This window comes from Xenopus laevis, chromosome 3L (assembly GCF_017654675.1).
Source record: "Xenopus laevis strain J_2021 chromosome 3L, Xenopus_laevis_v10.1, whole genome shotgun sequence".
NCBI classification, from domain to species: Eukaryota; Metazoa; Chordata; class Amphibia; order Anura; family Pipidae; genus Xenopus; species Xenopus laevis.
Window position 1 is genome coordinate 97279871 of NC_054375.1, and position 25208 is coordinate 97305078.

The following is a 25208-nucleotide window of genomic DNA, read 5'->3' on the forward strand; positions in this document are numbered from 1 at the left end:
GTCATTATTACATGTAATAAATATGTGCAGCTACATAAATGCGCTTTCTCCACTGGGGTTTTTCAGATGGCAGGGAAAACACCTAGTCTGACACTCTAGCCTAAAAACTATGCATTTATATGCAATATCTGCTTAGTGTGTCTGCACGCAGACCAATGCCTGTCAATGCAGACACACAGCAGAGTGGATGGGTGTGAATAGGTTTCTCTCTGCCTGTGGAGAAAACACAGATGGAGAGAAGCCCAGTCTGTGCCCTTATCACACGCTCTGCTATTGTAATAGAAAACATTCCCTACTGTGCCTAAGGCAAGACACATACAAGTATGGTACACTTCAACAGAAGTAATCGGTTTCAATATCAGAAGGTAGATTTTATAGTCTGCTGTATTTACAAGCTGACTCTTTTGTAGCACATTCATCTGATGCCAACAACATTACAGGTACTGCAACATCTCTCTTTTTATGGTTTAACTAAATGTTAGAAGCTACCACGACAAGAAAGACCAGCTACTTTGTAATCACTGAACTATGCAGTCAGGGATAGACAATGATTCATTTGGATGCATCAGTGGAAAAATTGGATTAGAGACATAAAGTTATAATCTAATACTTTTAATACAGTAAATATATCTATGATTCACTGACACTAATTTCTTTATTTCTAAGTGGATACATATGTCATGGTACCCCTTTCAGGAGACTGGGTGTGGTAGAGAAAACATACTAATTGGAACAGTGAAAACATTTAATAATTTGGAAAACAAGTTTTTAAGTTTAAGCCCTCTTAAAGGGGTGGTTCACCTTTGAAGATCATTTTTAGTATGTTATAAAATGTCTAATTCTAAGCAACTTTTCAACTGACCTCCATTTTTTCCTTTTTATAGTTGTTGAATTATTTGCCATCTTCTTCTGAATCTTTCTAGCTTTAAAATGGGGGTAACTGACCCCATATAAAAACAAATGCTTTGTAAGGCTATTGTTTATTACTCATCTTTCTATTCAGGCCCTCTCCTATTGATATTCCAGTCTATTATTCAAATGAATGCATGTTGCTTGGGTAATATGGACCCTAGCAACCAGATTGCTGAAATTGCAAACCAGGGAGCTGCTGAATAAATAGCTAAATAACTCAAAAACTACAAATAATGAAAAACAATTGCAAATCATACTAAAAGTTAATTTAATTTAAAGGTGAACAACCCCTTTAAATTCTGCTGCAATTTAATGGTCACCCTGTATAGTAGAGGTATGTTATCAGACAAACTTTTAAAGAGGGAAATGCTTTAAAAATACACCCATTAGGGTAGAACTACATGGGCGACTTAGGTCCGAGCCACTGCATGCAGCGTCTGCACCCCACAGTAGTGTCGGATGCATGCTGCGACTACATCTGACATTCCTACATGTTTCGGGCTAGGCCCTTTTTTCAATTGAAAAAGGGCCTAGCCTGAACCATGTAGTGTGAGTTTGGATATTCACTCATCAATAAAAGGATTTTTTGCATTCTCAGACTACTGCTGTGGATTTGTCCTGCACTCCAACCTTCTTTGAGCTACCCTTAATTGTTATAGCAATCACCTAAAAGTGCTCTCAGATAGGCAAAAACTGAGCTTGCAAGTGATTTCCATAAAAGCGAATGGGGTAATTTTTTATGTTTTTGTCCTATCTACTGAGCTACAAAATCACCCAAGCAATAAAATGCTGGATTTTTTTCTTGCCCGTAAGGGTCTACACAACCACCTTACTATTACATTTAGTTCTGCCCAAGTAGCCCAACACTTTTTCTTGGCAAAACTCCCACACTAACAAACTTTGAAAGAGCCTGTAATAATGCCCAGGTGTTTTTATACTCAGGAGCAAAATACTTTCTCACTACTTTTTCCCACAGCTAGTAAGGCACTACTTACCTTTGTACAAGCAACAAGCTGAGAAGTGGAAAGTGCACACTGTGTGGCGGCAGCAATCACTCTATTCTGCAGAACAGTGTCTTCAGTCACTTGAGCCACATTTTTTGCCTTCAAAACTAGCATGGCAGCTGCATTAGCTACAGCTTTTGCCAAGTTCATCAACACATCCTAGAGGATAAGAACAATGCAAAATGTAAGTAAAAAAACCAAATCGTTGTATAGTCCATTTCACTGCTAAGAAAATGTTTTTGTAGATACCTGGAACCTCTCATCAGCTTCACTCTCGCCAATCTGACGTAGTAACTCCCCGCTCGCTTGTCCAATGCTGCCAGCTGCAGTGAGAACAGTCTGACGTGGCTGGAAAAAAACAGAGTGAAAAATATAAGAGGAATGAAAAAAACACTGTAATTATTACAACAATTACATAAATACAAAAGCATGCACAACTTGCAGTAAATTGGACTGGTCAATCCTAATCTAAAGCAGTAGTGCATAGAGAGGGCATAGATGAAATAAACATTGTTCTTGCAGGATACAGCTCACATTATACACGGGTGCCGCATAGAACATCATCTCACATAGTTACTAAGTTAAATGGGGTTGAAGAAAGACCATCAAGTTCAACCTCTCCAAATGAAACCCAGCATTTATACATATACACACTGACCCCTACATACATTCCATATATACCCATATCTATACGAACTATAGATTTTAGTATCACAATAGCCATGGATATTGGACATGAATTAGCTCTGCTGATAATCACACATACATCACAATATTATCATTGACTAAATATATTGTTAAACATGTTTGATCAGAATTGGCACAATACTATCTTGATAATAAGTGTGGTGGATTGTCAGAGCACAGTAAGCCAAATGTCTTGATGGAACTAGGCTGCCTGTAAGTAAACTTTCAGGCAGATCATGTCCAAATTAAATCCAGACAGCAGAATTTCAGTCTTTAGTTATTGTGAGAAATATGCCTCAAAAAACAGAGTGAACAAGGAAAAAATATGCTTTCTCTGATTGTACAGCAGATGGCAAATGTAACATTTCAATATTGGCATATTTTAACTGGCAGAGATTGCTCTACATGCAGTGTGTCATTAACTTGAATGGAAAGCACGCGTCGATGCTCATGATAGACGCTTTCAATCTGAAAATAAAAGTTTTCACATTTTTCATTTACGAGCATGAGAGAAGGCACTGAGGGTATTGGGGGATTCTCCAAAAGAGGAGAAATACTACATGTGTGATAAACCGCTGTGCTTGTCAAACTTTTTCAGTTCAACTTTTGTTCTGTGCCCTCCTTAGCGCATAAAATTATAACAGGTATAGGGAGATATCTATTTGTGAGTCATTCAGTCATAGTTTCAATGTTATCTATAACAAATAAATATTTGCCCAAATCTCTGTGAAAATGGCCTTCAGAATGGACTGGTGTATCGAGGAGAGCAAATCCAGGCCTAACTGACCTTTAGGCTGAGCTGTTTGCAGAATTACATTATGAAATAATGAGGGGTTAATAGGGAAGAGATCTGTTCATGTGAGGAAGGCTGCATTTAAGTGTAATAAAAGAGAATCTAAACCCAGGGTAGCTGAGTTGGTGGTGATGATGATGGTGGTGAAGCTCAAAAGAGGTGAGGAATAGCAACAGAATATCAGTGGGTTCACCATAGCATTACATAGCAACAACATGAAAGAACATTATGCCATTTCAGTGTGATACCGAGTAGCTCACAACTCTTCCATTGCAAAGTGCAGATTGTCGCAAGAGAATGCAAGCTCTCAATGCTTGCACAACATTTTTATAATAAATTACTGCATATTTCCCTCACTCACTGTATTCATAATCCTGTCTAGCTACAAATTAGGAAAAGCTTGTGAGTATGAATGTGCTGACCTCCCCGGAAGAAGGTTGTACTGCAGTCAGTAGGTCAGAAACAGCTCCAGCAAGTGTCCTTGCAGCACCCAGCAGTTTATCTCCACTGCCAACTTCATCCTCCATTAGTGCTGCTAGCAATTTCACACCCTTTGACATCTCCGTTAAGTTAGATGAAATAGTGGTTATGGCACAGCCCACAGCGGTGTAATCAGTTTCCGTTGGATCACCTACACAAACAAAAATATATATAATTTTGGCAGTACAGATTTACTTTGATATTATTTGCAACAGGAGAATGGCTCATACCTGCAGTAAGATTCACTACAGAAGCTGTCCCTGCTGTAATAGCATCCACCTGTGAGTGGATCTCATGTTTTGACTCATCTACTTTGTTCTGGATCCAGACTCGTGATGCCTACAAGGAAATCCATATCCTACCATTAGTTCTCTCTATTGCAGTTAGTATACAGGCAGTCCCCGGGTTACGTACAAGTGTCTGTAGGTTTATTCTTAAGTTGCATTTGTATGTAAGTTGAAACATAAACATTTACTTATTTAATACAACAAGATGTTTGTTTTAACATAGTATTTATTTATGTGTGCTCTGCAGTAGACAACACACACCAGAGGGGATGGGGCGGTGGGGTTATTAAAGGAATTGTTCAGTATAAAAATAAAACCTGGGTAAACTGTGCAAAATAAAAAATGTTTCTAATATAGTTAGCTAGCAAAAAATTTAATATATAAAGCCTGGAGTGTCTGGATGTCTAACATAATAGCCAGAACCCAACTTCCTGCTTTTGCAGCTCCCTTGGTTTCCACTGATTGGTTACCAAGCAGTAACCAATCAGTGACTTGTGGGGGCCACATGGGCCATAACTGATTGCTTTTGAATCTGAGCTCCATACTGAGGATCAATTGCAAACTCACTGAACAGTTATGTCCCATGTGGCCCCGCTTCAAGTCTCTGACTAACTCAGAGTTAGAGAGCTGAAAAGCAGGGAGTGTTCTGTTCTGCTAGACATGCAGTCACTCCAGCCTTTATACATTACATTTTTGACTAACTAACTATATTAGAAACATTTTTTATAGACAGACTATTTACCCAGTTTTTATTTTTACACTGAACTGTTCATTTAAAGCTAATTGCTAATAAAGGCCAAGCAAACCACAGCACATTACTGTAATAGCCCCTATCTGTAAGTCGGGAGTATGTAACTCGAGGACTCCATATAATTGCTTACATCTCTGAACATGTCCTCTAACAATGATTCCACTATCTGTATATATATACTATTTTTATGTTTACTTACCAGGTCATGTCCCAGTGGTGGCAAGTTGTCTATCTGACTGAGGTCGCTGTGAGCCTGTTGCACTGCATGCATACTTGTATTAATTGTTCCCATCAAAGCCTGCTGGGCTGAGGTCTGCAAAGTTGAAAGTTTTGTTTAAAGGGTAAAGAATTTTTCAGTAGCAGAATGCACAAAATGTCTGTCTTAAATATATTGATAATGGGTTGAGTGCAGAGGACTCTTGTATTTGTCTATATGTATTTTGTGGCCACAGCCTCATTGCACCCCTGCCTAATGGTTTTAAAAAGTAGTGGTGAGCACAACTTTCCCTTGTTTGTTATAGTTATACAGGAGCAGTGACCAGCTCCATGTTGTAGCTCCCACCCCCTCCAACTATAGTCAGGTGATCCCACTGGTGTCTAATAAAAGGGCAGCCAAGTTTGGGAGTTTTATTTTGAAAGCAGCTAGTAAGTTGCAGGTAAAACTTAGTCCCTTTGTAAAATGTATAATGAAGCAATAGAATTCTTAATGAATCAGATGAAAATTGAGCGTAGGACTGGCCAGATATGGGACGACTTTGCCGTAGTTGGCCAGCTTAAATATATTGCAATATATGGACAAACAATCCCTGTTTTGTTTAAAGGGTAAGGCATTTTTCAGTAGCAGTATGCACAAAATGTCTCTGTCTTAAATATATTGATAATGGGTTGAGTGCAGAGGACTCTTGTATTTGTCTATATGTATTTTGTGGTCACAGCCTCATTGCACCCCCTCCTAATGGTTTTAAAAATGAGTGGTGCGCACAACTTTCCCTTGTTTGTTAAGGTCTGCAATGTTGAAAACAAAACAAAGGAGAATGCATTTGTAGCCTAGTTCAAGTGAAAGTGTTAGCTTGCATACATCCAATAAGCATAGGATAAATTAAAGAACCAGTAACAACATTAAAGTGAAAAGATTGTATCTATACAAACAGCACAAAAAAAACTACTTTTGGAATCAAAAATGTCCTGTTCTATACAAGAAGTGTCAAAGTCGAAGGTTTTTAAAGAGATAGTACTTCGATTATCGAATGGTTGAATAGTCTAAGCATTTTCACTTTGAATTTGGCCTATTCGATGGTTGAAGTACCCCAAAATTACTTTGAAATTCGAAGTTTTTGAATTCAAATATTCACTTCGACCCTTAGTAAATGTGCCCCTAGATGTCAAACCCATTCTCTGTTGTACAGTATACACTGAATTATTTTCACCACCATATAAATATATTATATTGGAAATAAAGAATGAATTGGGCAGTGGTAGTGTTAAATTCTAGGATTGGATACACAAATGGTGACAGCATTGTACAAAGGACGAAAGTGTTAATCTTATGTAATTCAATATTTTCATATTTTTTAAGACAAATTAGTTATTTCTTCTGAACAATAGGAAACTAGGTTAGGAGTCAATGTAGTCCTCTAATTAGAAGAGACATCTCGCTCTCCACTGTTAGGGCGCTGATTTATCGGGTCGATAAGCGTAACAAAGCCTCTAATGATGCATATACTTGCAAAGAAACAATTGACAGTTTTCACTCTACAAACTGAATGCAGACTAAACAAAGCTGAAAGGGTTTGGGAGAAAAAGGAAAACTGGGGAATGATTAATGAATGCCTGACTAAAATGCCTGACTCAAATGGGAAGGAGGAGAAAAAGTTGAGCCCAAATTTTTGAAAATCCCAGATATAGAGGCTTTATATTTGTAATATAGCAGAACAAGATGTAACATACTCCACAAAATATTCACTGTAATAGACACTGTAAAATAATGTTGCTGCTGTGAGTTCGTGGACATGGACAAACTTTGCCAATGTAGCTACAATACCCGTTGCTACAAAACCTGACTCAATTGCAAACTTTGTAGTAACATAAGTACATTGATGTGCCTATAACAACCAATGAGTAATTAGCTTTTTTTCAGTTCTAGTGTAGTTATAAGGTAAAAACAAAGATCTGATGCAGTGCTGTCCAACTTCTGTGGTACCGAGGGCCTACATGGTGGAGGGCCGATAATGGAAGTCAATGTTGACCACACACTATTTTTACACCACATCACTTTAAACCACACCTATGTTACTACAATAACATGTAAGACCATATCCACATTAATGGTGGTAGCACACCTAATGGTTGGTGCTCACTGCAGGACATCCCTCATTTGTGAAACAAGTTAATGAAGTCCTATTTAGACATACCCTTAAACCCATATGCCTCATCCTCCCGTATGGATAGCACAGCAAAGCCCAGCACATGATTAAACACATTGGGGACCCCCTAACAAGTATTTTCAAATGCTAACAAACTCCCCCACCAGGTTCACCTCCCACGGGCAGAGCATGGCACACACAGACAGAGTATAACACACACACAGGGAGCACAGGGCAGGCAGAGTATTGCACATAAAATGAGCATAGGGCAGGCAGAATATGGCACACACAGGGAGCATAGGGCAGGCAAAGTATGGCACATACAATGAGCATATTGAAGGCAGAATATGGCACATACACACCCAGGGAGCATAGGGCAGGCAGAGTATGGCACACAATGAGCATAGGGCAGGCAGAATATGGCACACACAGGGAGTATAGGGCAGGCAGAGTATGGCACACACACACAAGGAGCATAAGACAGAGTATGGCACACACAGGGAGCATAGGGCAGGCAGAGTATGGCACATGCAGGTCGATATGGCACACACAGGAAGTATAGGGCAGGCAGAGTATGGAACACACAGGGAGCATAGGGCAGGCAGAGTATGGAACACACAGGAAGTATAGGGCAGGCAAAGTATGGCACACAAAGGGAGCATAGGGCAGGCAGAGTATGGAACACACAGGGAACAAAGGGCAGGCAGAGTATGGCACACACAGGGAGCATATGGAAGGCACAGTATGACACACACACAGGAGCATAGGGAAGGCAGAATATGGCACACAGGCAGGATAGAGCAAGAGACAGGGAAACCTATCAAGAACACTCTAAAATGAACAGTTGATACAGTGACACTATGCACTCCTCCAGCAGTTTGTACGGGGTGTGAACAGGTGAACTTTTGGTCTGGGCCTGCGTTGTGAACAGTACTGGGCTTTAGAGGTGTGAACAATAGAGGTGTCACAAGTGTGAACAATGCAGGGGGATTAAAATTGTGAACAATGCAGGAGTTTACTGTCAGAATTTGAGGAGTAAACAATGCAGGGGCCAGTTAAACTCGGTATTTATACCTTTTAAATTTATACAAGGAAAGCAGTCACAGCAGGCAGACTTTCATGTGGGGGGTCACACAAGGCAAGGTTACAGGCCAGATGTGGCCCGTGGGCCACCAGTTGGACAGCAATCTGATGGATTAAAATAAGCTTTGCACTCTCTGAGGCTTGTCACATAATGCACATTTGGAATTCTTGGGAACCAGGTACACCATTCTTTCTGTATGACTGAATGTGTCCTCACAGAACTAATTATGAGGGCAAACCACACAGAGCACTGTGTATTGAAGACTTGTTTAAGTAACCAGAATACTGCTTACACTGGCTAAGGCATTCTCTTAAAGGTAGTGGCATGCTGGGAGCTCTGTCGCTCGCAGTTAAATCTTCACTGCCGAGGGCGAGAATCTCCCGATAAAGACTTTCCATTCAATAATATTACGTATTTCTTGCAACAATCCAACTTAACCATGGTAAATTGCTTCCCTTCGCATTTTCCCATGATTAATCTGGATCGCTGTACTTAGTTTTATTCATCGGGAAATTTGTTGCTTGCAGTAGCAAAGATTTAACCACAGGCGACAAATCTCCCTGTGTGCCATGGCCATTAGAAGCCAGGTCATCTAGAGGTGAAGCAATATAACAGCTCCCATTTGTATGTACAAATACAAATAAGTAAAGAAGGGTTATTCTATACACACAGTAAGCTATGCCATTATGCTTTGCTCTAACAAATTAAATAGCAAACTCTGCTTATAAACTGGTCATTTTTCTCTTAAAGTAAGTAGCATTTTAACAAGGACAAGAAATATTGCACCCCTTCCAAGACGTCACCATTTTACTTAATATGCAGTGCTCACCAGTGGTGGCATGTGTCCTCTGTGCATCTGTCCAGTGGTTAGCTGCTGCTGAGCAGAGGGCATGCTTCCTACATTGAAAGTCTCTGGTCCACTGGATCCTGAGCGTATAATTGCAGGAAGAGCTACAGTGCCAAGTTCAAGTTTACCAGCTCTAGTTAGCTGCTGCTGCTGTAAAATAGTTGACCTGAAAGAGAAAGCTTAATGCATTTAATTTCCATAGACTAGAGATAGATCATCATGAATTAATAATTCTAATAATTTGCTATTAGTCCTCAGTAGAAAGCCCCTGCTCCATCATCTAGTTTGCAAAGAGAGTTATAACAAAAGAAACAACAGGCCAAGGCCTGGGAGACAGCATGGGTTGCCCTTATGGGAAATCCACAACAAACTACAGCAAATAGGAGGTTATCATTAAAACTGCTATCCTGAATACATTTGGATATGATAGTATGATCAATAACATTGTTAAGTACAGAATCAAAATCCTTTATACATAGTGTTGTGCAGTATAGTTTACAGCCAAGATGAAGAACAAGCTGTATCATTCCAACAGGCTTACTTTTTTGGTGAGACAGACTCCTCTAGCATTGTGGATTCCTCATCGCCTTCAAGGCCAAATCGGTCTTTGCTTTGTTTCTAGAGAGAGAGGGTTTTGATTTAGCCAGAACCAAAACAGTTAACTATCATTGAGATAAGCAGAAGGATATGTCAGCAGTATTTACGGTAATAAAAAAAAACTATTGCTCAAAAACACTGTCGAACATTCATGTTTATGTCATACTGTAGTTTAGCTTAAGTGTAGATTAGGTGTATTTTCCCATTGGCTTCACTAAATGCTGCAGGTAGTCTAAAACAAATCAACAATTACTGACTAAAATAATTAACAAAGCATTATTGGGACATAATCACATGTGCAGTTCTATTCTGACTACTTAGAATATATATTAATGGAAAATAACAAGTGGCGAACAACAGTTATTCTGATCCCCCCCCCCCCCCGAGTGTCTCGAATTGCTAACTGGCACATCTTTGGAAAAATGAAAGAATATGCACAGGATTCTTATGTAATGTATTTTTCTATACCTGGTTAACATGAGAGATATGAAACACTGGGAGGGTCCCCAGCAAATTGGCAAAATGCATTGTGCTTTAAGGTAGGAAGCCAGTGTATTGCATTTATTAATGTTGGTGAAAAAAGCTCTTCCATATACACTAATTTACACCGTAAATCAATGCTCAAGTGTACTTTTGTCATGAAAATATTGTGTATTTGTCATCCTGAAGAAGCTAATCAGTACTCTGCATTAGGATGAATTGTTGGTGACACTTACAATGTCAGAATCTGAATTAATTCTTAACAGAGAATCTGTTGCTGGCTGCTCCTTTATTATGAGAATCAATACATGTAAATATTATGGGGCAAATTCACTAAGATGCGAAGTTGGCAACTTCGCCGCACTTTGCCGCACTTCACCAGCGCTCCGCAAATTCACTAAAATCCGAAGTTGCGCTCAGGGGTAGCGTAAGGTTGCGAAGTTGCGCTAGCGTTGATTCGCTATGTAAAGCGAAGTTACGCTAGCGCAGGCTAATTTGCATACGGCGCGAAATTCAAATTTCAATGGAGGAATACATATCAGCACTACAAATGCCTAGAAAACCTTCAAATCAGCAAATAAAAATGTTATTTTGCCCTACACATGTGCTCACTGTCTAGGTAAGTTGCCATGAGTCAGGAAATGTAGGGGGGAAGGAGGGGAGCCCCAAAAAAAATTTCAATCTTTTTCAGCCTATCACCCATCATGTAGAAAACACGCCAGCGTTTTTTGGGAAAAAAATTTGACTTTTTTTGAAACAATCCCTATCTACTCTATTGCGCTTCGCCAGGTCTGAGGTGGCGAAGGAAGTCTAGCGTAAAAGGTAGCGTTCAGTACACTGCGCAAGTTAGTGAATTTGCGTAGTTACGTCGCTAGTGAAAATTCGCCTGGCGTAAGGGTGCGAAGTAGCACTAGCGAAACTACGCCGTTTCTTTAGTGAATTTGCGCAGTAACGAAAATGCCAAACGCTAGCGAATTAACGCTAGCGTTCGGCGCTTCGGCGCTTAGTGAATTTGCCCCTAAGTGTTTTGGTGCTATGGTTCCTTCAATTACTTGCTTAGTGTCATTTTACAGCATAGAAAATGTACTGCACATGTATTTCAGAGCAATGTCTGCAAACAGATGGCACAGATTTGAAACTGTAATAGTGGCCAAGATCTAGGGGAGGGAAGCCCTGCCATTATCAGAAATCCCAACAATTATCAGACTGAGCAACACATATTGTACAACCCTGTGTTGGATTAAGATTTACTCACAGTAAGCGTCATAGCAGTACCTTTTTTAGAATGATATCTATGTAACCAGCAATAAGCTGTGAGATCTGTTCACCTTCTGTGGTTTGCACTGAATAATAGCTCTCTTGATACTCCCCAAAATCCTGAAACGCAAGAAGAAATGAAAGCAACAAGAGCAATAACAGTAATAAGAAATGTTATGCTGAAATGGTTGGAAGGGCTAATATAAACAGTTTTTGTCAGAGTCGTCCTTAGTACATCCATGGTGCTACAATGATGTTACAATCTCAATACAAGAAAGTAGCAATAGGTATAGCTGATGGGCAAGAAATGTTGCACAAACACTATCTGATTTCCAAATATAAATTATATTTGTTTTACACAGACATACCAGGTAGTGTTTATGCAACCTGCCTACTTAATCCCAACTGAATGAGCTCATGTCAAAAGGAGGGGGTTTATTTCCCCATAAACTGGCTTTCCAATACTTGACAGTAAAGCATTATGTACCAGAGTAAAGCTCTTTGGAGAGGCAGCCCAACGTTTTACAGTTGTAAGTGGCCATTCCTGCAGAACCTCCTTTGTTTTTTCATCCACCCTCATCACGGAATCCTTTGTGATCCCTAGCAGACGTGGCACCAGTTTGTTCTTGCCCTTCATTTTTTCCTGCAAGAGAAGAATGGAGACGTCAACAGAGATGGATTACAACTATGGTCATCTCTAAAAGTAATCCATAAAGGTGCACCACACTTCCTTGTTTAACTGGAGTTCAAAAGGATTTGTGCAGAACATTCTTTTTACTGATTTACCTATTGTTTTAATCACAAATAACTAACTCTATGGCAGGTTTCCCTCTAATTCCTTCTTCGATATGTGCGTAAAAATAAATTATTTTGTGCTCAAAACGCGTGTACGCATTTTTAAAAACAGTGTGCTCAGGTTATACTGAATACAAAATTTTGTTTTCACAAAAAATTCTTTGTGTGCATCACAATTTGTTGTGTATGCTGGCCTCAAAATTTGTGTGCATGTACATGAGAACACGACTTAGAGGGAACATTGCTGTAAGGCTGTTGTTATTTCTTGATCTTAAAGGAACAGTAACCAAAAAATTAAAGTGTTAAAAAGGATTGACAATATAATGTACTGTTGCTCTGCACTAGTAAAAAAAGGTGTGTTTGCTTCAAAAACACAACTATAGTTTATATAAAGAAGCTGCTGTGTAGCCATGGGGGCAGCAATTCAAGTAAAGGACACACAGTTAATAACAGATAAGTTCTGAAGAATTCCAGCTACAGATCTTATCTTTTATCTGCTTTATATCTTGTGCCTTTTCTCCTTTTTCAGCTTTGAATAGCTGCCCCCATGGCACCACAGCAGCTTGTTTATATAAACTAGTGTGAGTTTCTGAAGCAAATACACCAGTTTTACCAATGCAAGGTAACACTACATTATACTGTCATTATTTTAAAACACTTTCAGTTTTTGGTGTTACTGTTCCTTTATCATGGCAAACAGGGGAACTGCAGCTACTCCATGTTTAGTCTTTGTGAGGAAGACAATTAAATTACCACTTTACAAACCCCTTCCTTTACCACTGGATGTGACTGTGTTGTTAGCAGGAGTTATGCAGGAGGCTTTTCAGTGCACTGATAATCTAATTATCAACTACTCAAGGACCAAACATACAATTGCTTTACTTTCCCCGTTTAGTTAGAAATAACAAAAACCATAGATTTTTTTCCATGATTAAAGGTGGCCATAGACGCAAAGATCCTATCGTACGAATCGAGGATTCGTACGATTTTCGGACAGTGTGTGGAGAGTCCCGACATTTTTCATCCGGCGGAGATCGGTCGTTTGGTCGATCGGACAGGTTTGATTTTATCCCGACCGATCCCATTGTGCTCTCATCGTAATCTGATCGTTCGGCCATAGGGCCGAACGTTCAGATTACTCCCGTTATAGCCATGCCCGTTAGTGGCATATCGGGGAAAGATCGGCTCGTTTGGCGATGTCACCAAATGAGCGGTTCTTTTCCTCTATGACCACACACATTTGGCAAAAAGTATATTTGGAACAAGCCCTATTAATTAAACTCATGTTGAACAAAAGTGTATACTGCTCCTTTAAAAATCAGCGATATTGTTAAACATGAGATCCCTTTTAGTGCAATGAAACATGCATTTTGTTGCACCTATAAACGCCACAAAATACCTTGCAATAGGGGATACAGAGAATCTCTTTTTCTGAAACACTCAAAACGTGTAAATCACTGAAAATACCATTGTACATAATTTTGAATGATCACATAATAGAAGTGTTTAAAACAGAGGCAATTCACTGTATCCCCTGGTAAGGTATTTTGTAGCTACGACAAAATGCACTGTGCAGCAATGACCTTATATAAACCATGTACATCACTTATGCTGTAAGGAAGGACTGCCATTTGCTCGTCCAAATAAAATGCTAGCATGAAGAATTTAAATCAGCCTTGTAAGACACATTCCTTGATGAGTTCAAGAAGCTCTTTAACAAGAAAGGGTTCAAGCGATTAAGATTAAATGTTTTCTTTTCATTCTTAATCAATGTGAAGTTAACATAAATCCTAGCCAGTAAAATGACGGAGCTTTGACTTGAGAATGTCTACATTAAACAATCAGATCTTAACTAGGTAATGAGGAAAGAAAGCACGAGAGGAGATGAAAGAAAATTCATGTAAAGCAGGAAGAACATGATGTGAAGACAGATGTTCTAAAGGAAGGCCGTCAAACATCTGGCTGTAATGAAAAGGAATGATAAAAATAGATCACATGTATCAATACTGAAAATATTCAGGAAGATCATTCATTTTAACTAGTTTCACAGAAACAAACAGGGACTGGTTATACACTAAAGATGAGTGTAACACGAGTTACATGAGGAAATATAAATTGCAATGGCATTTAATTGGCTGTCGGGTAGCACCTCTTCCTTGCAGTGCTCTGGAGCGTATGCTGAGTTGGCTGCTATCAGCAATGTGTTTATATGTTGAATTCTTATTCTTATGATTCTTCCGACACACAGGATGGTTTAATTGGCTCCTGATAAATATGGCCTTAGAATGTGTAAATGTGACAAAAACCTTAGAATGTGAGATGCACTGGAACAGGGACTGATGTAAATGATGCAAAATCTCTGTACAGTGTTGTGGAATATGTTGGCACTATATGAGTAACTGATACTAACCATATGTGTATATTTGAAAGCAAAAAAGCAACTGAATACTGTAAACAGATGATATTCTGATAAAGCTTTTTTTGAAACGCTTAGGGCAATGAGAGATGGGGAATTTGTCGCCCCTGTAACATTGCCACTTTTGAGGGATACAAAGTCCCCAGCTTTAGGGGGCTTCATTACCTGGCGGGTAATCTCTTCTCCCACTGGCGATGAAGTGCCCCACAATATCAGCTCCCTGCAATTCACTGGAAATCCAGATATTCATTTAAAAATGACTACTTCCGCATTTTCAGACAATTACCCAGCATGGGTAAAGTAAAAGATTTTGTGCACCAGCAGCTCTATGCGTAAAATGTATGGCTCATTTGCTTGTTTTGGATACTGTTATCATGCAGTTACAAGAAAGAATGAACTAACCAGGTGACATCATCTAGATATAAATGTAAGCAATATAGTTTCTAAATCATGAAATAATGCACATACAAACAAGTTTTGAAGACAGTGTGAACACAGCACAATCCATCTTTATTTTATTTTGTAATTGTACACAAAAACTTTTTTGCATACACTACAAAAAAGAAATTAGAGAGAATGTTGTAATACAAACTGCCTTTGTAATGCAGATAGGCTACATCAGTTAATTACAGTAAACCTAATCTCAATCCTGCCAGTCTTCAATACTGCACCTTGACGTGCTTGTTCTAAAAGCTATAGAAATCATCTACTGAATGATAAAAATACATCACTTAATAATGCTGCTCCAGCAGAATCCTACACTAAAATCCAAATTTCAAAAGAGCAGATTTTTTTTTCTATTTAATTTTTAAATCCACATGAAGCTAGACATGTTCTTAGGTGCCCTGTGACTTGTGTTTTGATATACTTCAGTCACTTTATATTCCTGGGTTGCAAGTTTGAGTGATATTACCCCACCTCCCTTTTCCCCCCAGCAGCCTACCAACAGAACAATGTGAAAGAAACAAGATAACTCCCTAAAAGCTACGTTGCTAACAATGGTCTCATGCCATGGCAAGTGCTAGATATTGGCTGTTTAAAAAAACAAAACATTTTATCATGACAGTTTTCCTTAAACATAATTTGTATACGGAGTACAGAAGCAGCAACAAAGGAACAAAGAGCAGCTATGATGTGTCTGCACAGGAGATTCGTGCCATCGAAGGGGGAAAAAAAACTATCATTTGGTTAAACCAGTTGGGGCTAAAATTCTTATTTCCAAATTCTTAGGACTCACCCTGATCCCCAAAGCACTGCACTAAGCTCAGGGCTATAAACATACATTTATAAAAAAATCAAACATTTGAGTTCCTCATATGTAAACCTCCTCATTGAGTTTTGCTGCGAGTGACCATGGCATTGGATTTCCATGATTTGGGCATAAATGAGCACAACCATTTCATTTTCTTCGAAACAAAGTCAGAGATGTTTTACATACTTTACCTTTACTAAAAAAAATGAAACACCATAAGTGCGGAGAGATCGGGCCAATTTCACATATTTCACCTTGGCTTCAATTTCAGTCATTTCTCCACAGTTTTTGTGCTCCTGTCAGAGATAAAAAAAAGTATTGATTTAACACATAATTTACAAACAAACAAATTAGCATTCACTTCTATAATGACATACATATGCTTGCAAATAAGATGCAAGGAGCAACCCCATTAGGATATATTAAAGTTTCTTCATAAAAAAGATTCTTAATACATTTCTCAAATGGTTAAAGGGGTCGTTGCCCTTTAACTTAACGTTTAGTATGTTATAGAATGGCCAATTCCTAGCAACTTTTTAATTGGTCTTCATTATTTATTTTGTATGGCTTTTTAATTATTTGCCTTCTTCTTCTGATTCTTTCCAGCTATCAAATGGGATTCACTGACCCGATCTAAATACAAATGCTCTGTAAGGCTACAAATTTATTGTTATTGCTATTTTTTCCTATGACTCTATACATCTTTCTATTCAGGTCTTCTCCTATTCATATTCCAGTCTCTTATTTAAATGAATGCAGGGCTGCTAGGCTAATTTGGACCATAGCAACTCGATTGCGGAAATTGCAAAATGGAGAGCTGCTGAATAACTTGAAAACCTTTAAAATGTCTGGACAGGGCTGTACCTGGAAAATCTTCTTTTCTGCTCCTCTTTGTTTCATGTACTCCTTTGGCAGAAATTCTTTAAGTCTAAAAAAGAAAAGTTGGAAAAACTTTTGAAAATTCCCATTTTCAGTGATTTCACGTATTTCTGGTCAGAATATGCAGAGCCAAGGAAGTGGCTCAACATGAACAGAACATTTGGAGTGAAGATACCTCTTCTTGGTCTGAACTTTCTAGGAAGAGCTGGCAAATTTGACTGTTTAAAATCTTCTCCAATTGTATATGATTGGACTACGACAGTTGATCAGGGACCGAAAACTTGCTGGGCCAACATTCATTTGAGCTAGTAAATGCTTGGGTGCACCTACTTTTTCCATTTGCAAAATTTGCAGCTATTTTAAATTACAAAATGGTCAAAATGTAAATGGGGCAATATATGTAATATTACCATGCGCTAAAGATTATTAAAGATTAGTTATCTCTGTGTTGAAACATGCAGAAAAATCAATCAATAACAATTATGGGGTGTAATTACTTTTCACGTGACTATATAATATGCAAAGATAAAAAGCAAATGCATTTTTATATAACTTTTTATTTGTTGAGATGAACTTCTTGCATCCTTATCATGAGAAAAAAACTCATCTGAGCATAAGCAATTACCTGTCTAACTACAAAGATAGCATGGTATTAAATTAGTTTTCTTACAAGTATACATACTTAATATAGACTTACTCAAGAAATCCAGGTTTATGCTTGCTTTCAACATGAGGGCCAAACTGAATCTGGGCTTGGATCCCACCAAATTCGCAGGCCTTGTCAAAAGACACAGGATGAGATCCATTCAAGATATCATCACGGGCCTAGGAGGAATGTAAATAATGGTTCAGTCGCAGATAAGTTGAATATGTTGGACATGAAGATCAAATTACTTCTAATATTTCAGTTAGGATACCAGACTACTTGGCTTCTCATTCTAATCACTAAAACACTGTTATATTTTGTGAGATAACTTTGTATTTTAGATATACATGTATTAATATTATTTATGGCCATTGAAATCCCAGAAACAAAACATTTACAGAGCTTTAATCTCTGCCACAAGGATGCTATCCAAGCCTTGACGGTACAGCAACACTATCATGCAAAAAAAACTTAAAATACAGATTGAGCAATGAAGTGGAAGGGCTGGCATCATGTCTCAATGGACTAGCGAGCTCTGGGATATTTATATTTGTCACAAGCTACTGTACCTCTTAGGTCATTCATACACCAGCAGATGTTAAAGGAACAGCTCAATGTAAAAATAAAAACTAGGCAAGATAGTCTGTGTTTCTAATATAGTTAGTTAGCCAAAAATGTAATCTATAAAGGAGTAAGCGGATCTAACATAACACAACACAACTTCCTGCTTTTCAGCTCTGAGTTAGTCAGCAACTTGAAGGGAGGACACATGGGATATTACCAATTACCAATTTTCAATTGATCCTCAGCATGCAGGTCAGATTCAAAAGCAACAGTTATGACCCATATCACTCCCCCTCAAGTCACTGATTGGTTACTGTCTGTTAACCAATAGGTGGAAAGCAAGAGAGCTGCAAAGCAGGAAGTAGTGTTGTGGCTATTATGTTAGACATCCAGTCACCCCAGCCTTTATACATTACATTTTTGACTAACTAACTATATTAGAAACATTTTCTATTTTGCACAGCCTATCTTTTTAACCAGTTTTTATTTTTACGCTGATCAATTCCTTTAAAGCAGAGAAAAAGACTCCCTTTAATATAATACTGCCCAGATAGCAAATTAAAAAAACATATCTACTAACTTCTTTAAGGGGCCCATTTACTAAGGGTCGAAGTGAATTTTCGAATTTAAAATCTTTGAATTTTGAAGTAATTTTTGGGTACTTCGACCATCGAATAGGCCAAAATTCAATTCGAATTGAAAAAACTTCGACTTCGAAAATCGAAGTACTGTCTCTTTAAAAAACTTCGACACCGCCATCTTAAACCTGCTGAATTGCGGTTTAGCCTATGGGGGACCTCCTATAACCTTTGGCTAAGTTTTGAGTAGTCAAAGTATTTTTTTGTAAAATCGTTTGATTCAAACAATTTAATTGATTGATCTAACAATTTTTATTTCGATCAAAAACGTCAGTTTTCGATCGAAGTAAAAATTGTTAGATCAATCAATTAAATTGTTTGAATCAAACGATTTTACAAAAAAATACTTTGACTATCGAAGTTTCAAATTCGACGGTCGAATTTCAATGTTTTTTGACTTCGAAATTCGACCCTTAGTAAATGTGCCCCCAAAAGTATCCTCAGCATAAAGGGAGTGGTTTATAGTGATTATCCCAAAAATACTCTTCCTCTTCTCACTTACCTGAACATACAGCAAGTTGAGCTGCACTGGGTCTCTAGAGTCTACATTTTGGTCAGAGTAGAAGAATTTCCTTCGGAGTAGCAGTGTCTCATTCTCGTCCACACCCTGTTCTCTGAATGTACGGCTATGATCAAGCCAGTTTACTTTGAAACAAAAGGGTGGATTTAGATCATAAACGAAGAGGGTATGGTATATATGGAGAATGGACCAGTAAGGGAGGAATTATTTGCTGACAGTTTTATATTACAGTGTAAAACTGAAATTAACTGCTTCAGTTTACAATATATTACATATTCCTTATACTAATTTTAAGCAATTCCTGTGAAATCATACCTGATTTTCTTACATAAAATATGCCCGTTGATAAGTTATTAACATTTTGATGAATGATGCTTAATAATTCCCATACATTATATACAGTCAAATATTAAAAATGAAGATACTGATCCAGAGTTTTAACATTCTGCTATTATGAGCTAGGTTCTGAGAACAATAGAACATCGAGAATTTAAGTCTAGTAGTCTCCATCTGTACAAAACGGTCAAGTGAAATTAACAGACTTCTCTACAAACTTTGGGTGTTTTAGATATGGGTGCCTAAAATATAAATAACTTACACAATACAAAAAAATTACAAATTCTAAATAGCAATGGCACAAATTGTATGAAGCATTAACGTACCTGCTGCTGCATTTTTCTATTAAAATTGACTATGGCTAAGTTATGATGACAAAAAAAATCAGTAGCACTGAAGAGTTTACTGGTTAGGTATTCTAAACAGTGATCTAATCTGGCTGGTGTGGGTTACTAGACCTGGGCAAGCTTATGTTATCCCATTAATAGGTTAAATATGATTAATACTGAACTAGGGACATTCTTCTATATGGACCTTTAGGATTGGAGCAAAGTCAAGAAACAACGGTGCTTCTACAGTGAGGCACAGTGGGAAACTTTCCTCTGGTGGTGCAGGAACAGTAATAATTTAAGTGTTTCCTCATTATTTACTAATTAGTAGATCATTTTTTCTCCTTTATTCTTTATTCTAAATTTTGTGATCTGGAGGCTAATTAGTCAAATCACTCAGCTAGGAGACCCACAAATGCACCAAATATCACTGTGTGTAGAAATTAAACTTTACAAGTAGCAGTTATATTTTTCTACCCAAATATACTCTCCATCCATTCCCAACTCCCATTTGTAAGGCTGTCTTAATATATAATTACTGCATTCAATGATTTCCATCCCACTCACATTCATCTTCAGTGTGAAGTTTAGCCTTTAGTTTTTCCATTTTCTTCTCATCTCTGAGAAGCGTTCTGTCCTTTTTAAGGGTTCCAGTCTGCTCTTCCTTCTTCTCCTCCATAGTTTCCTGGATCAGAGAATATTCTTCATAATTTGTGATTCCTGTGTATGATAAGCAGCCAGTTTAGCCCCAAAGCAAACAATATAATTTACACAATTTAAAGACAATTTTAAACTGGACACTAAATGAGTAGAATCGGGCACAATTTGGTTACCCACACCCTGGGCCAAAATCGGGCTGATCTGATATTTTGCCCCCAGAGCCTAAAAACCTGTCAGATGATGACCATATCAGCATGCTGAAAAATTAAAACCTGCCTGTAAAAATCTGGTTTGTGCAGGCTCACACAGAACTTTTACTGGCCCATGCATGGCCATCTTAACACACTTCATTTACAGAGAAAGAGTTGTTTTTAACTAATAGGGTTTATATACATGCTTATGCATATAAAACCAAATTGCATAAAATAGATCAGAGAAAATTGTACTCAGACAGTTTTAGGGCTATTCCACACGGGGAGATAGCGACGCGTTTGCGGTCGCGGCGACAAAGCGCCGCGACAGTCGCCGCGACCGGCGCAGGCGACAGTTTTGTATGGGCGCCTATGTAAAAACGCCTGTGCTAACCACACGAGGCGATGCGCTTTTCAACAGTCGCCTGAAAATGCCTCGCCAGGCTTTTTCAGGCGACTGTTGAAAAGCGCATCGCCTCGTGTGGTTAGCACAGGCGTTTTTACATAGGCGCCCATACAAAACTGTCGCCTGCGCCGGTCGCGGCGACTGTCGCGGCGCTTTGTCGCCGCAACTGCAAACGCGTCGCTATCTCCCCGTGTGGACTAGCCCTTAAAGATGTATTTACTTTTAAAAATCTATCCACAGTGATTACCTTTGTGTGAATATATAGCTTTTTCTTCTTCCTCTCTCAAGTTTGCCATTTACAGCATCAAAGGGGCAATATACACCTTAAAACACCTTCTGCGGTTCTAAAGTACCTATTGAGGGATCTTTATCTAATTGCAAACAAGCAAACCACACCCTTATCTAAACTGCCGCTAACCCCACCCTTCTGTAAGCTTTGAGCAGAAGACCTCAGTGGACTGATAATTTGCTTTATTAGCCTAGTCTTGTGCTCTGCAAGACCAGGAAGTGACAAGAAGTGCTAAAGTAAAACTGCTTTTCACTTTCTTGGTAAATGCCAGAAATAGAAAAAAACATAGATATTGCTTAATTATTCAAAAAGTATGTTAATACAAACCTTGCTCAAAGAGCTGTATACTTTCCCTTTCCAATGTAAGTAAATTATCCCCATTAATTTTTCAGTCTTTCAAGGAAGTAACTTACCAATTCTGCTGCAAATGGTTACCAACAGTTCCCCCACTGTCTTAGAGTCATCTACCAAAATCATCTTGGCTGCACCATCTAACATCCGGATTTTTTGGGGCCTGTGCTTCTTTTTGTATTCCAGGACATCCTGTAAGGTACAGCAGAAGTGTGGATTAGAGAGACAGAAGAAAACGAATGATGGGACATGAAAAAAGGCTGGTTTCATTTTTAGACTGAACTCATATGTTATAAAGTGTTAGAATGTAAATGGCCTGTGCCCTAGGAACACCATTTCACCACCTGTGAACTTAGCTTAGTGAAATATGCAAAGGGCTTCTTGTTTTGTGTGTCACTCACGGATCATCTGACAGTAAAATATTTAAGTTGTAACTGTAGCGTGAAGAAGTGCGGGAGTTTATTTGAGATAATATACATACATGCATGCATTACAGGGAATATAGGCAATGTAAGCAAATGTTTACAGATCGTGGTTTGACATAGCATTTTTCAGTGATTACACACAGTGATCGGTTTAAGATTATATTTTAGCAATCGGAGTAATTTATGATGCGTTTCACTTTTCCCATATTGCCCTATATGATTGATATTGTCCATTCTTAGTGTACAAAGGTTTTTCAATATTTGCCAGATCCTTCACAGAATTATAACACTGTTCGTAAGTTGGAGATTCTGGGTTTTTCCAGCGTTATTCATCAAAATAACACTTTGTGAAGATAGGCTATCAAAGGTGAGGGGAGCACTAACGTGGTAGTGATTCCAAGGAGATACAACTTGGGATCTTTTGGTAAGGGGGGTCCCTACCTGACTAGATAGTGTTACTAGGATTTTGGTCCAGTATGACTCCAACTTTGCACAGGTCCAGAGAGTATGGAGAAGGGTACCATTCTGTTGACCACAGTGGTTACAAAGGGGAGAAATAGAGGGTTCCATTCTGTGCAGTCTGGTCTTGGTATAATAGGCTCTATGGATAAAATAAAGCTGAATGAGCCTGTATTAGTAGTTTAGGCATACTCAGGATGGTAGGGATACCATTGGTTTTCTGTGAGACAGGATAAGTCCTGGTCCCACTTGACACACAACTTTAATACTCTCTTATCAGCTATATGTTTCTGTATGGTCCTGTACAACTTGGACATTAGTCATTTGTGCTCGGTGGCTGCTATTTCACCTGCTAGTGGTGAGCTTCCTATCTGGATTGGGGTAAGTTGGTTTTGTTTTACCTGAGCCGAGTGAAGGCTACTGTATACAAGCCATTGTGAATTTGGTAGGCCTGACCTAGCTCTAAGTTCTGCAAATGGTATTGGATTGTTTAATTCCCATACTTCACCTATCTCACATAACCCTAATTTCCATACTTCACCTATCTCACATAACCCAAATTTTGACCATATCGGAGGCAGCATAACTTGCCCGATAGCTGGGCCTGCATAGGTGTGGCATGCTCAGGTGCAGTACAGGCCCACAGATGATATAGGCTTTATTCTGCAAATTGGGGTATTAACTGCCTACTTTGTGTAAGCTGGGCTGATTCAAAGTATAGAAACATGTCGGGAAAGCTAGGCCTCATGCTTTCTGTAGCAATTGGAGGGTCTCTAGTGGAAGTCTATTACGGCTTTTGCCCCATAAAAAGCTTTTCAGGAGGTCTCTAATGGAATTTAAACATTTTTGGGAGACCCATATTGGGGAATGGCACAACAGGTATTAACCTTTGGAGAAATAATCTTCTTGATTAACTGCAAGCGACCTACTGGACCCTAAGGCAATTCGACCCGCGCCTCTATTTGCCTATTGTCCACGCTAGTAGTGGTTCAATATTGCACCTATAGTATTGCTCTAGGGGCAGAGACACTTGTACTATTAGATTTAATGAATTTATTGACTATTTGCAGGGGGCATACTTCCAGATTTTCATAAGTTGTGAGAGGATCAATCAGAAATAGTACAGATTTGGTTGGGTTAAGGTCTGTCAAGTTATTGAAAGAGCCGCCCCTCTCCCCCAGGTATACTAGCGTGTCATCTGCTTATAGCTGAATTTTTTCAGTTCTACCATCAAGTTCCAGGCCTGTTATCTGTGGATGCAATCTCATTGCCTGTGCAAACGGCCCTATTGCTAGCGCAAACAAAAGTGGGGACAGGAGGCACCCCTGCCTAGTACCTCTGGCTAGGATAAAGAAGTTCGTTGAGGAAACATTTACCCTGAAAAAAGGCCTGTGGGTTGTTGTCGAGAAGCTTCACATATGTAGTATACACTTGGCCTATTCCATTAGCTGCAATTACCACTCACTGATACGGCAATTCGACCATTTCAAACACTTTGGCAATGTCCATCGCTGCCACTGCCCTCGTACTGCTATTTGTGTGTGTGAGTGTAAGGTTCAGGTAAAGCCTTCTAAGGTTTAAGGCAGTTGTCTTGCCCTGTATGAAGCCTGTCTGGTCTTCTCCCACCAATGTAGTTATAACTCTAGCTAGTCACACTTAAACTTTAAAGGGATGTTCACATTCAATCTTTTTCTCACCATTCAATTGTACATGTTAAATACAACATTTATTTCATTACTACATGTCTATCTAGTATTTTGCCATTGAAATACTGGTTAGCTTTGCTTTGTTATCATTGAATCTATATACACAGCATCTGGCAGGACTGAAATTCCTCCTAACGTAGTATGAATTCATTCTAGCAGCATCAGCTCCAATGTGCAGTCACAATACCCCCTTTTCTTTGCATTAAGCTGATCCTATATACAAAGCAGTATGCCAATATAGAGATTGGTGAAATAAATTACTGGTGAGTAAGGTTAATACAATCAAGAAAACAAAGGTATGCATAACTGCTACAGTTATGACAGTAAAGGCGTGTGACAGTTAGGATGTGCTTTACCGAGCCCCAACGGCTCAGTAATCAGCAAATTTCATACCCCATTCCTTAACATGTAGTAGTCTAGAGTCCTGCCAGCCTCCAGCCAGATGCCTTTTCTGGGGTCCTCATCTGAAAGGAACAGCCCAAAGTCGAGTGCTACGAAAAGGAAAAACATGTTAAGGGCACAGAAAAGACTTAGGTCTGTATCTAGTATTTTAACAACATACAACTAAGCATTGTTTTAAAGGAAGTGTTCAGTATAAAAATAAAAACTGGGTATATTTACACTGAACTGTTCCTTTAAAGAACATAGATCTCTCATTGTCCACGTGAGTGTTTGATCTATTATCTGGAATAAGTTATCTAGAAATAAGGGAGGGCCTGTCTGAGTTGTGGCTCAATTTTTAGGCTGCTGTAGCTCCAAAAATACAGTGATAATTAAATTAGAAATTCACAAGATATAATAAAG

The 25208-nt window shown here is 38.7% G+C and overlaps 1 protein-coding gene across 3 annotated transcripts in view; it reads right to left on the bottom strand.

Moving 5' to 3' along the window:
* LOC108711290 (talin-2) overlaps nucleotides 1-25208 on the bottom strand; it is a 118237-nt gene that overhangs the window by 44061 nt on the left and 48968 nt on the right. For all 3 annotated transcript variants that reach the window (XM_018252882.2, XM_041586665.1, XM_041586664.1), the window contains exons 3-18: nucleotides 24798-24895; nucleotides 21877-22006; nucleotides 20485-20637; nucleotides 19235-19377; nucleotides 17582-17709; nucleotides 16870-16933; nucleotides 16197-16301; nucleotides 12030-12185; nucleotides 11561-11662; nucleotides 9750-9826; nucleotides 9191-9374; nucleotides 5114-5227; nucleotides 4107-4215; nucleotides 3819-4027; nucleotides 2166-2264; nucleotides 1908-2075 (exon numbers count right to left, since the gene is read on the bottom strand). In XM_018252882.2, the coding sequence (XP_018108371.1) occupies nucleotides 1908-2075; nucleotides 2166-2264; nucleotides 3819-4027; nucleotides 4107-4215; nucleotides 5114-5227; nucleotides 9191-9374; nucleotides 9750-9826; nucleotides 11561-11662; nucleotides 12030-12185; nucleotides 16197-16301; nucleotides 16870-16933; nucleotides 17582-17709; nucleotides 19235-19377; nucleotides 20485-20637; nucleotides 21877-22006; nucleotides 24798-24895 (2039 nt within the window). The remainder of the gene's footprint in view (nucleotides 1-1907; nucleotides 2076-2165; nucleotides 2265-3818; nucleotides 4028-4106; nucleotides 4216-5113; nucleotides 5228-9190; nucleotides 9375-9749; nucleotides 9827-11560; nucleotides 11663-12029; nucleotides 12186-16196; nucleotides 16302-16869; nucleotides 16934-17581; nucleotides 17710-19234; nucleotides 19378-20484; nucleotides 20638-21876; nucleotides 22007-24797; nucleotides 24896-25208) is intronic.